The sequence below is a fragment of the Eurosta solidaginis genome, chromosome 1, assembly GCF_040869045.1.
Source record: "Eurosta solidaginis isolate ZX-2024a chromosome 1, ASM4086904v1, whole genome shotgun sequence".
Taxonomy (NCBI): domain Eukaryota; kingdom Metazoa; phylum Arthropoda; class Insecta; order Diptera; family Tephritidae; genus Eurosta; species Eurosta solidaginis.
Genome location: NC_090319.1, coordinates 224,319,951 through 224,332,836, shown reverse-complemented (window position 1 = coordinate 224,332,836; position 12,886 = coordinate 224,319,951). Strand labels below are relative to the sequence as shown.

The following is a 12,886-nucleotide window of genomic DNA, read 5'->3' as shown; positions in this document are numbered from 1 at the left end:
AGAATCAAATCAAAAAAAAAAAAAGACTTTAAAAATTATGTAATTATAATTACTTCCACCTATGTATGTGTACTATTAAACAAAAATAAAAGTTTCAATTAGGTATATTTACATAGGTAAGGATGTTAAAATCTATAACAAAAGCTATATAAAAAGAATATATGCATGTAATTGTAAATAAACACTTACATTATCATCTGCTGCATCGATGCGACGATGGGCCCAGCGACGTCGATGAAGTTCAATGTTGCGTTGCGTTGATGATGTTGCTGTTGGTAAAATTTAGCGAATATATGTTTGATGCACGACAAAAGAAAAATAACACCAACAAAAAACCAATTTGCTATAATCAAAGGGAGTATATGGGGTATTCCATCCCATTTCAACCAATTTTGAACCCGACGCCTTTAGAATTGGCTGAAAGTTTTTCTTCTTTTTCTAGCTTACGAAAGACGTTTTTCAGAAGCTTTTCCAATTTTATCATCCAACTCAAAAAAAGTTATGAATTTTTCAAAAAAACACCGTTTTTGTTTTCAAAATTCTATACCTTTTTCAAATTTGACCGTTTGGGATCTTTTTATACTCAGTTGAGCAAGGCTCACAGAGTATATTAAGTTTGATTGGATAACGGTTGGTTGTACATATATAAAGGAATCGAGATAGATATAGACTTCCATATATCAAAATAATCAGGATCGAAAAAAAATTTGATTGAGCCATGTCCGTCCGTCCGTCCGTCCGTCCGTTAACACGATAACTTGAGTAAATTTTGAGGTATCTTGATGAAATTTGGTATGTAGGTTCCTGAGCACTCATCTCAGATCGCTATTTAAAATGAACGATATCGGACTATAACCACGCCCCCTTTTTCGATATTGAAAATTTCGAAAAACCGAAAAAGTGCGATAATTCATTACAAAAGACAGCTAAAGCGTCGAAACTTGGTAGATGAGTTGAACTTATGACGCGGAATAGAAAATTAGTAAAATTTTGGACAATGGGCGTGGCACCGCCCACTTTTAAAGGAAGGTAATTTAAAACTTTTGCAAGCTGTAATTTGGCAGTCGTTGAAGATGTCATGATAAAATTTGGCAGGATCGTTACTCCTATTACCATATATCCGCTTAATAAAAATTAGCAAAATCGGAGAAGGACCACGCCCACTTTTGGTAAAATTTAGCGAATATATGTTTGATGCACGACAAAAGAAAAATAACACCAACAAAAAACCAATTTGCTATAATCAAAGGGAGTATATGGGGTATTCCATCCCATTTCAACCAATTTTGAACCCGACCCCTTTAGAATTGGCTGAAAGTTTTTCTTCTTTTTCTAGCTTACGAAAGACGTTTTTCAGAAGCTTTTCAAATTTTTTCATCCAACTCAAAAAAAGTTATGAATTTTTCAAAAAAACACTGTTTTTGTTTTCAAAATTCTATAACTTTTTCAAATTTGACCGTTTGGGATCTTTTTATACTCAGTTGAGCAAGGCTCACAGAGTATATTAAGTTTGATTGGATAACGGTTGGTTGTACATATATAAAGGAATCGAGATAGATATAGACTTCCATATATCAAAATAATCAGGATCGAAAAAAAATTTGATTGAGCCATGTCCGTCCGTCCGTCCTTTAACACGATAACTTGAGTAAATTTTGAGGTATCTTGATGAAATTTGGTATGTAGGTTCCTGAGCACTCATCTCAGATCGCTATTTAAAATGAACGATATCGGACTATAACCACGCCCACTTTTTCGATATCGAAAATTTCGAAAAACCGAAAAAGTGCGATAATTCATTACAAAAGACAGCTAAAGCGACGAAACTTGGTAGATGAATTTAACTTATGACGCGGAATAGAAAACTAGTAAAATTTTGGACAATGGGCGTGGCACCGCCCACTTTTAAAGGAAGGTAATTTAAAACTTTTGCAAGCTGTAATTTGGCAGTCGTTGAAGATGTCATGATAAAATTTGGCAGGAACGTTACTCCTATTACTATATGTCCGCTTAATAAAAATTAGCAAAATCGGAGAAGGACCACGCCCACTTTTAAAAAAATTATTTTTTTAAAGTAAAATTTTAACAAAAAATTTAATATCTTTACAGTATATAAGTAAATTATTTCAACATTCAACTCCAGCAATAATATGGTGCAACAAAATGCAAAAATAAAAGAAAATTTCAAAATGGGCATGGCTCCGCCCTTTTTCATTTAATTTGTCTAGGATACTTTTAACGCCATAAGTTGAACAAAAATTAACCAATCATTTTGAAATTTGGTAGGGGCATAGATTTTATGATATTAACTGTTTTCTGTGAAAATGGGCGAAATCGGTTGATGCCACGCCCAGTTTTTATACACAGTCGTCCGTCTGTCCTTCCGCATGGCCGTTAACACGATAACTTGAGCAAAAATCGACATATCTTTAACGAACTTAGTTAACGTGCTTACTTGAACTCACTTTATCTTGGTATGAAAAATGAACGAAATCCGACTATGACCACGCCCACTTTTTCGATATCGAAAATTACGAAAAATGAAAAAATGCCATAATTTTGTACCAAATACGAAAAAAGGGATGAAACATGGTAAGGTAATTGGATTGTTTTATTGACGCGAAATATAACTTTAAAAGAAACTTTATAAAATGGTTGTGACACCTACCATATTAAGTAGAAGAAAATGAAAAGTTCTGCAGGGCGAAATAAAAAACCCTTAAAATCTTGGCAGGTATTACATATATAAATAAATTAGCGGTATCCAACAGATGATGTTCTAGGTCACCCTGGTCCACATTTTGGTCGATATCTGGAAAACGCCTTCACACCACTCCCTTTTAAAACTCTCATTAATACCTTTAATTTGATACCCATATCGTACAAACTCATTCTAGAGTCACCCCTGGTCCACCTTTATGGCGATATGTCGAAAGTCCACCTATAGAACTAAGCCCCACTCCTTTTTAAAATGCTCATTAACCCCTTTCATTTGATACCCATATCGTGCAAACAAATTCTAGGGTCACCCCTGCTCCACCTTTATGGCGATATCTCCAAACGGCGTCCGCCTATGGAACTAAGGATTACTCCCTTTTAAAATACTCATTAACACCTTTCTTTTGATACCCATATTGTACAAACAAATTCTAGGGTCACCCCTGGTCCACCTTTATGGCGATATACCGAAACGGCGTCCACCTATGGAACTAGGGATTACTCCCTTTTAAAATACTCATTAACACCTTTCGTTTGATACCTATATTGTACAAACAAATTCTAGGGTCACCCCTGGTCCACCTTTATGGCGATATCTCGAAAATGCGACCACCTATATAACAACCACCGCTCCCTTTTAAAACCCTCATTAATACCTTTAATTTGATACCCATATCGTACAAACATATTCTAGAGTCATCCCTGGTCCACCTTTATGGCGATATTTCGAAACGGCGTCCACCTATAGAACTAAGGCCCACTCCCTTTTAAAATACGCATTAACAACTTTCGTTTGATGCCCATATTGTACAAACAAATTCTAGGGTCACCCCTGGTCCACCTTTATGGCGATATCTCGAAACGGCGTCCACCTATGGAACTAAGGATTACTCCCTTTTAAAATACTCATTAACAACTTTCTTTTGATACCCGTATTGTACAAACAAATTCTAGGGTCACCCCTGGTCCACCTTTATGGCGCTATCTCGAAACGGCGTCCACCTATGGAACTAAGGATTACTCCCTTTTAAAATACTCATTAGCACCTTTCATTTGATACCCATATCGTACAAACGCATTCTAGAGGCACCCCTGGTCCACCTTTATGGCGATATCTCGAAAAGGCGACCACCTATACAACAACCACCACTCCCTTTTAAAACCCTCATTAATACCTTTAATTTGATACCCATATCGTACAAACACATTCTAGAGTCACCCCTGGTCCACCTTTATGGCGATATTTCGAAACGGCATCCACCTATAGAACTAAGGCCAACTCCCTTTTAAAATACTCATTAACACCATTCGTTTGATGCCCATATTGTACAAACAAATTCTACGGTCACCCCTGGTCCACCTTTGTGGCGATATCTTGAAACGGCGTCCACCTATGGAACTAGGGATTACTCCATTTTAAAATACTCATTAACACCTTTCATTTGATACCCATATCGTACAAACGCATTCTAGAGTCAACCCTGATCCACCTTTATGGCTATATCCCTAAATGGCGTCCACCTATAGAACTATGGCCTACTCCCTCATAAAATACTCTTTAATGCCTTTCATTTGATACACATTCCAGGGTTTCCCTCGGTTCATTTTCCTACATGGTTATTTTCCCTTATGTTGTCACCATAGCTCTCAACTGAGTATGTAATGTTCGGTTACACCCGAACTTAACCTTCCTTACTTGTTTTTTTTAAATTTGTTTTTAAATGTACTTTTCGGAAAAAATTCAAAAACATTTCTTAAGTTTTTTTTTTTTGTAATTTTTCAGTTTTTCGAAATTTTTCGAATTTCGCCCACTCCGGGATTAGTGATGATGATTGCAGAATTTATTGAAGTTTTTTATCAGAAAAAAAGGGAAATCTCGAAAAACTGAAAAATTACAAAAAAAAAACTTTAAAATTTTTTTTAGTTTTTTCCGAAAAGTTCATTTAAAAACAAATTTTTTAAAAAAAGACACATCCCAAACGGTCAATTTTTGAAAAAGTTATAGCATTTTGAAAACAAAAACCGTGTTTTTTTTAAATTCATAACTTTTTTTGAGTTGGATGAAAAAATTTTAAAAACTTCTGAAAAACGTCTTTCGTAAGCTAGAAAAAGAAGAAAAACTTTCAGCCAATTCTAAAGGGGTCGGGTTCAAAATTGGTCGAAATGGGATGGAATACCCCATATGTAACCATTTGTATGCTTCAAATGTGGCAAAAGTTTGCTGTTCAGATAACAACAAGCCATAGTTTAAGCCTTCTGAGGGCATGAAAATAGTTAGAAGGGATCGGATGACTTTGTTTACACATATGTTCATGTTTGAATCAAATTATTTAGCTTAAAGTTTCTTGCTGTTGTGCTTTTAACTATAAAGTGATTCCATTCAAAAACATTCGGAAAATGATAATTACGACAAAAAAAAAATAAAAGTTTAACAATATTGAAAAATTTTAATTGAATTTTTTTTTTGTCATAAAGAAAAATAAGTATAAAAACAAAATTCTATGCGTATTTGAACATAGCCAAAAATATTTTTAATTCCAATTCATTGGTAGAAATAAAAATTTTTTATTTTTTTTTCCTACCGATCACCCTTTCTAACTTATTTTAGATAACATAATCTAAATTAATCTGCCTTCGGGAGGTTTGTCGGGAACGGGAACTGGGCCTGAATCCTCTGCTCATAATGAAGCTGCAACGATGCGCGCGGAAGAGGATTTTATTTTGATTTGGCTGCACAGCACTATGCAATTATTTGTAGCATCTGGGACATGATGGAACGTTTTCATAGATTTCGTTTTATCTTCATGTTTGTTTGTTTATTCAATCAAAATTAAATATATAATCGGAAAAAAATTAAATTTTATTTTTCGCTTCCGAAAATTAATTGTCAGAGTGGGAAAGTTATTTGTTTTTTTTCAATTTATTTTTCTCGCTGTAATTATTTTACGGTGTTAATTATATGACGTGACAGTCTTTTTAGATTTCTAACTTCCTTAGTAATTTCACTTTTTTTTTTGTGTGTGGTTTATTCACAGAAATTCGAATTTGCGGACTTTTTCGAAAACGTTTGTAATTTTGGTAGGTTTTCTAATAAAATTCGATAAAGTTTTTTTTTAGGTATAAGATTTGAAATTTTTATTCAAGTGTTTAAAGAATTCTCGTCTGTTCTTCTTTTTTGCGAAAACGATTTTCGGTTCGTTTGCATATCTTACAATCCCGTCTAGTTATTATACTCAGTTGAGCAGAGTTCACAGAGTATATTAACTTTGATTGGAATACGTTTGGTTGTACAGGTATAAAGGAATCGAGATAGATATAGACTTCTATATAACAAAATCATCAGGATCGAAAAAAAATTTGATTGAGCCATGTCAGTCCGTCCGTCCGTCAACACGATAACTTGAATAAATTTTGAGGTATCTTGATGAAATTTTGTATGTAGGTTCCTGAGCACTCATCTCAGATCGCTGTTTAAACTGAACGATATCGGACTATAACCACGCCCACTTTTTCGATATCGAAAATTTCGAAAAACGGAAAAAGTGCGATAATTCATTACCAAAGAGGGATAAAGCGATGAAACTTGGCAGGTGAGTTGAACTTATGACGCAAAATAGAAAATTAGTAAAATTTTGGACAATGAGCGTGGCACCGCCCACTTTTAAAAGAAGGTAGTTTAAAAATTTGCAAGCTGTAATTTGGCAGTCGTTGAAGATATCAAGATGAAATTTGGCAGGAACGTTACTCCTATTATTATATGTATGCTTATTAAAAATTAGCAAAATCGGAGAACGACCACGCCCACTTTTAAAACAAATTTTTTTTAAGTAAAATTTTAACAAAAAATTTAATATCTTTACAGTATATAAGTAAATTATGTCAACATCCAACTCCAGTAATGATATGGTGCAACAAAATACAAAAATAAAAGACAATTTCAAAATGGGCGTGGCTCCGCCCTTTTTCATTTAATTTATCTAGGATACTTTTAATGCCATAAGTCGAACAAAAATTTACCAATCCTTGTGAAATTTGGTAGGGGCTTTGATTCTAGGACGGTAACTTATGTCTGTGAAAAAGGGCGAAATCGGTTGAAGCCACTCCCAGTTTTTATACACAGTCGACCGTCTGTCCTTCCGCTCGGCCGTTAACACGATAACTAGAGCAAACATCGATATATCTTTACTAAACTCAGTTCACGTACTTATCCGAACTCACTTTAAATTGGTATAAAAAACGGCCGAAATCCGGCTATGACACGTCCACTTTTTCGATATCGAAAATTACGAAAAATGAAAAAAATGCCATAATTCTATACCAAATACGAAAAAAGGAATGAAACATGGTAATTGGATTGGTTTATTGACGCAAAATATAACTTTAGAAAAAAACTTTGTAAAATAGTTGTGACACCTACCATATTAAGTAGAGGAAAATGAAAAAGTTCTGCAGGGCGAAATAAAAAACCCTTGAAATTTTGGCAGGAATACTGTTCGTGGTATTGCATATTGTTGAAGACATGAGCGATAACCTTATAGAGTTTGAGGATTAAAATAAATTTATATATATAATACATACATATTATCTGAAAAGAAAAATTATAATTATACTGAAATGAATTAATTTCTAATACTTATATTATAAATATTTACCTTTTACTTACCTTTGAAATATTTACCTATATGAAATATTTGCTTAAAATTACTTACCTTTATTCTATACTCACCCTTTTTGGAATACCATGTATATTTACCTGTTTGAAGAACCCTGTAAATAAGAAACATAATTACTGTTTAGCGTACACATATCTATGTATACCCACATACATATGTATGCTCTCAGCAAAAGAAGTAAACGGTCCAGTGGAATGTGCTGGGCCGTTGTAAAGTTAGTTATTCGCCATCAACCTAACTAATCACGCCGCTAAATATAATAACTACGAAAACGTAAAAATTGTTAAATTAAATAATTCAACAAATAAAAATAAAGTTTATATTTTTTATACGTTTAACCTGAAAGTTATCGCGTTTTTTATTTGATAAAGTGACGTACTACCGCCCCTTAATCCCTCAGTGCACCAACTTCATAGTGCAAAAATTATACATGGTCCTTCGAGCCGGATGATTACATTGATAAAGGAACTCCTCTAGTGCGTCGGCACCCTTTTTTGTTTCCACAAAGATCAGTGTGAGGCTATCCTTCGAGTATTCAACCCCATCACGTATTGATGATAATAAATCAAGCAAGTACGAGCGTTTATCTTGTTCGTATACCCATAATATGGTTTGGGTAATATTTTCCGACGTGGAACCAACACTTCCAACAGCTAAAAATATATAATTGCTGAGGAAATCTGACGCCAGCTCTTGTATTTGTTTGGGGAAAGTAGCAGAGGACATCAAAGTTTGCCTCTGGCCGGTTGGTGGCATATTCGATTGCTCAACAATACGGCGAATTTGAGGTTCAAAACCCATATCCAACATTCGATCAGCTTCGTCTAATACCAAAAATCTTATGTTATCCAAACCCACCTTGCCTCGTGTAATCATATCTTCTAGACGGCCAGGCGTAGCCACTATCAGATGGCAGCCACGATCTAATTCGCGCATTTGCTCACTTGTATTATTACCACCGTAGAGTACAGCGGGACGCATTCGTGAACGATATGCGAATTTTTTGGCCTCTTCAAAAATCTGTGTGGCCAGCTCGCGCGTCAGTGCCAATACTAAACCGAGCGGATATTGCTTACGGCGACTGTATTGGCGGTTATTTTGATGTGCAGGCGTCATGCCATGCTCGTACATCTGATTGAGAATGGGCAGCAGAAAAGCTGCTGTCTTGCCCGATCCAGTTTGTGCACATGCCATCAAATCACGTCCATTTATTATAATAGGGATGGCATATTTTTGTACCGGTGTCGGTTTATCATATCTAGCCAATGTCACATTATTTTTAATGATTTCAGTCAGCTGCACGTCATCAAAAGATGTGATATTGACTGGCACATTCTGACCCGTCGCCTCCACGGGTATATCCTCGTATTTGTCAAAGTTAATACCAGTATTACCAATACCGAATAGTTCTTGCTCAACGCGTTCGTCACGCGGTCCCAATTTTGTATAGTCAACGTCACCACGGCGATCTTCTTTCCAGCGTCCGCCATAGTTTCTTTCACCACCGTTGGCGCCGCCCCCTCCGCTACGTTCATTGCGTGGTGGTGCTGCATCCTCTGGGTGACGCTCTGGTTCCTGCCAGCGATCGTTACGTGGTTGTTGTGGTTGAGACTGATCGTCAAATACTTCACTGTTGCGATTACTACCGCTACCGCCGCCGCGTCCACCACGATAGTTGCCGTTCTCGCGTCGATCAAATGTTCGCGTATTTTGTTGTCCACGCCCACCTCGATTCCAATCGTCACGACGTGATTCTCCTCCTTCACCGTCGTCTTCGTATCTGCCACCACCACGACGTCCACCGCCACTGTAGCTGCCACCAGAGCTGTTATAGCCACGACCACCGCCGCCGCCGCCTCTACGATACTCTCCACCACCGCCTCGTTGATCTCTACCTTCGTACTTAGCTGGAGCTCTCTCCTCCCGATTATCACTATCAGCTTTAGGTGCGCTGTTTCCTCCTCCGCGAAGATGAGGAGGAATATAAACACCGGAATTGGATGAACTCTTCGTTGTTATGGGGCTGCTATTATCAGCTGTGCCGCCATTCAAGTCCAGACCAGCAACCTGCTGCTCTAGACCTGTGCCATTTTGGTTAATAGCATTACTCATATTACCCTCCAATCAGTTGCTAGTTTTTTCTTTCCTTCCGTTTAGGAAAATCTAGAATATGGTCTCACTTGCTTACACTGCTTCTATTGTATATAGAAATTGAGAAGAAATAAAATAAAAATGTATTTTTTTCTCTATCTCTTAGAGTCTCAGACGAACTTAAGGTTCTTTTTGTGGCAGTATACGTATATATATATATATTTTTTTTACTATCTCATTAGTTTTTATTTACAAAGTCTAATGAAAATTTAAATAGTTAATGCTTTTATATGTATTAAACACTTTTATTGTGTAAAGTCTTGTTTTTGGTTCAATATCACCAATTTCTAATTAAGAAAAATTCGCACTCGCTTTCTGTAATTTTCAGCGCACGAACGAAAAACGCGTCGAACGTTTACTTCACTCGTTTCGTAAAAGAAAAATTAAATTAAATTAAATAATTCAACAAATAAAAATAAAGTTTATATTTTTTATACGTTTAACCTGAAAGTTATCGCGTTTTTTATTTGATAAAGTGACGTACTACCGCCCCTTAATCCCTCAGTGCACCAACTTCATAGTGCAAAAATTATACATGGTCCTTTGGTACCATACAGTGAACTAGCGACCTAGGAAATAGTGAAAATAATAATTAAATATTAATTACATTGAAAACAATATATTAAAACACTAAAAACCGGTAGACGCGACGCGCTAACATATTAATCTAATACAAAGTGCTGAAAATATAAAAAGAAACAAAATTTTTAAAATACTTAAAAAATACATTACAAGTGCTGAAAACATAGAAAGACAAACAAAAGTTTTAAAATACCTACGATATATACATTATATTAAAAATTATTAGAAATAAAATAAAAATACAAATTAAGTGAGAAATATTAAAGAATACAAATATACAAGTACAGAAAAAGTAAAAGCAACAAAAGTGCATCCAATTTTACTGAGAAAGTGAGTGAGGTGAAGTGAAGAACGCAAACGGTGAAGCTACAGTGGCCAAGTTCTGAAAAAAAGACGGTGAAAATAAAAAAGGAATAAAAACCTAGAAATTATTAAAAAGAAAAAGAAGAGATATTATATAGAAAAAGTTGTCGAAAAACAGGAAGAAAAACAAAAGTTTGAAAATATTAAAAAAGGAAAGAACGTAGGAAAATAAAAGAATTTTTATAATAAAAAAAAAAAAAAACGTGGAGCGCTTGTTGAAAAAAAATAAAAATAAAACCAAATTAGACATAATTTACAAAAAAAAAAAACGATTTTCAAAGTGGTTTGGAAACGCATCCACAAAGTTTTTAATTTTTAAACCACGAGCAGTAGACCTGCAAAAGTGGTACCCGGCAGCAAAACCGACGCAACAACAACGAAGCAGTACTGCCGCTAGCGCAACAGCATCAGCGACACCGAGCGACAACAACAACAACAATCCAGCAACAGAAAAATCAGGTGGTAAAAATATGCCAAAGTAAGTACACCTTGCCCAAAACATATGCATATATAAGTGCAGCGGAATTCCCCTAAGCAAATAATCGCACTCATCTACGGTAAAGTTGACAGGATCTTGGAAAGAATCCGTACAAAACACCGCTTTGCGCAAATCTCTCTCATTTAATAAAATTCCGCTAAGCTCTTCTTATATATACATAGGTATATTGGTAATACTCTCAAATTTGTGATTCTTACATATATCCATATATACTCATACCCATATCACATATTTACTTATATACCAACCCGCTGTAAGATTTGTCGCGTCTTATACTAGAATTTCCCCTTAAAATTTTACCGTATACCGTTTCTCACAGCCACCACAACAAATTTGCTCTCCTAGAATAAATTACTTTAGATATTGGTTGCGACTTACAAAAGTACAAAAGTTACATATATACACATATGTATTCGTCCCAAATCAAAAGGCAAACTCCGCCTTAAAACTGCAAAATATTTAATGCTGTTTCGGTCCCTGAAACATTCAAAGTTAATCAGCGCATTATTGACTCTCTCAATTCCTTTTAGGTGTACTTATTATAACACCATTTAATTTAGGTAATTTGCAAATTAACTCCGCCCAACACTATTTATTTCTGTTCGCTGAATATATATATTTGTATGCACATAAACATACTTGGACTTAGATGCGCTAAGACAAGTATTTCCCACCCTCACTTGTTTATGCAAATCCGGCTAGTCAAAAGTACAGTGGCCCTCAACTTATAAAAAACAACTCAAAATACAGTGGGTCAAAAGAACTCAAATCACCCTGAAACTTTTGATACAATTTTAGAACCCCTAAATCAACTTCTTCCTATTGAATTAAATTCACAATGGGCGGCACAGGTGAAGAAAAACCACAATCCCTTCTACCCCAAGCACCAAAGAAAACAAGAGCGAAATCTCAGAGTGAAGAAGAGGAAGCAGCAATCTTTAATAAAAAATTCATGTTTGAAGCCACAAGATTAGAGAAATTTTGCGACAAGTGGTGGAACATCGCGGAAACTGACCACTCGGAAGCTGGCCTCAAGACCTATCTGGAGCAACTAAACAAACACATGGCTTTGGTGGACATGGCGAATGAAAACCTGCAGATGAGCAACATTGAAGAGACAATAAGGAAATCGAGTGAGGAAAGATACGACCACATCAACGATTCAAGATTAAATACGAGACTACGGATAAATGAGATCCTCAGTAGTATTAGGCCAGCCCCAGAAGAAGCTAGCAGAACCGATCCGACTCCGCTGGCAACGCTCCCCCCTTCTAATCAACCCAATTATTTAAAGGTACCTGCATGTGACACAGAGGTCTTCTACGGAGGATATGAAGACTGGCCATCCTTTAGGGACATGTTCACTGCAGTGTACATTAGTCACCCCAAACTCTCTCCTGCCCAAAAACTTTACCATTTGAGGCAAAAAACCCGAGGTAAAGCAGCCCTTCTTATTAAAAATTACCCGCTTAATGACCAAAGTTTTGAACTTGCGTGGAATGCATTAAAGCATCGATATGAAAACCGCAGAATTCTCGTCCACAACCAGCCCAAAACCCTCTTTAATATCCAACCCGTAACCAGCGAAAATGGTGAACGCATACAATATGTGCAAACCACAATCAATAATTGCCTCTCAACCCTTCAGGCAAACGGAGTATCCACAGCTAATTGGGACCCGATGCTAGTATATCTCTGCTCCTCCAAATTGCCAGACGAAACCCTAGCTTTATGGGAGCAATCCCTCAACTCTCGTAAGGACTTACCTCTTTGGTCCGAATTGGACCAGTTTCTGACTACTCGGTATGAGGTGGTTGAACGCCTAACCACATATAGGCCTAACAAACCAAAGCCTAATCAATCGAATTTCACCCCGCGGTCTTCTACTCCTACTAATAAC

General features: G+C 36.1%; 2 protein-coding genes across 5 annotated transcripts in view; one reads left to right on the top strand and one right to left on the bottom strand.

The window, feature by feature from the left end:
- Cad86C (Cadherin 86C) overlaps positions 1–12,886 on the top strand; it is a 2,678,031-nt gene that overhangs the window by 965,462 nt on the left and 1,699,683 nt on the right. The gene's annotated exons all lie outside the window — the stretch shown is intronic.
- On the bottom strand, positions 7,788–9,906 carry LOC137248364 (ATP-dependent RNA helicase bel-like). Its single transcript, XM_067779286.1, has 2 exons — positions 9,855–9,906; positions 7,788–9,586 (listed from the first exon to the last, which is right to left on the bottom strand). The coding sequence occupies exon 2, from the start codon at positions 9,501–9,503 to the stop codon at positions 7,788–7,790; it is 1,716 nt and encodes a 571-aa protein (XP_067635387.1). The 5' UTR covers positions 9,504–9,586; positions 9,855–9,906.

Coding starts and splice junctions, on each gene's coding strand:
- LOC137248364 (XM_067779286.1), bottom strand. CDS start 9,503: ATGAGTAATGCTATTAACCAAAATGGCACAGGTCTAGAGCAGCAGGTT.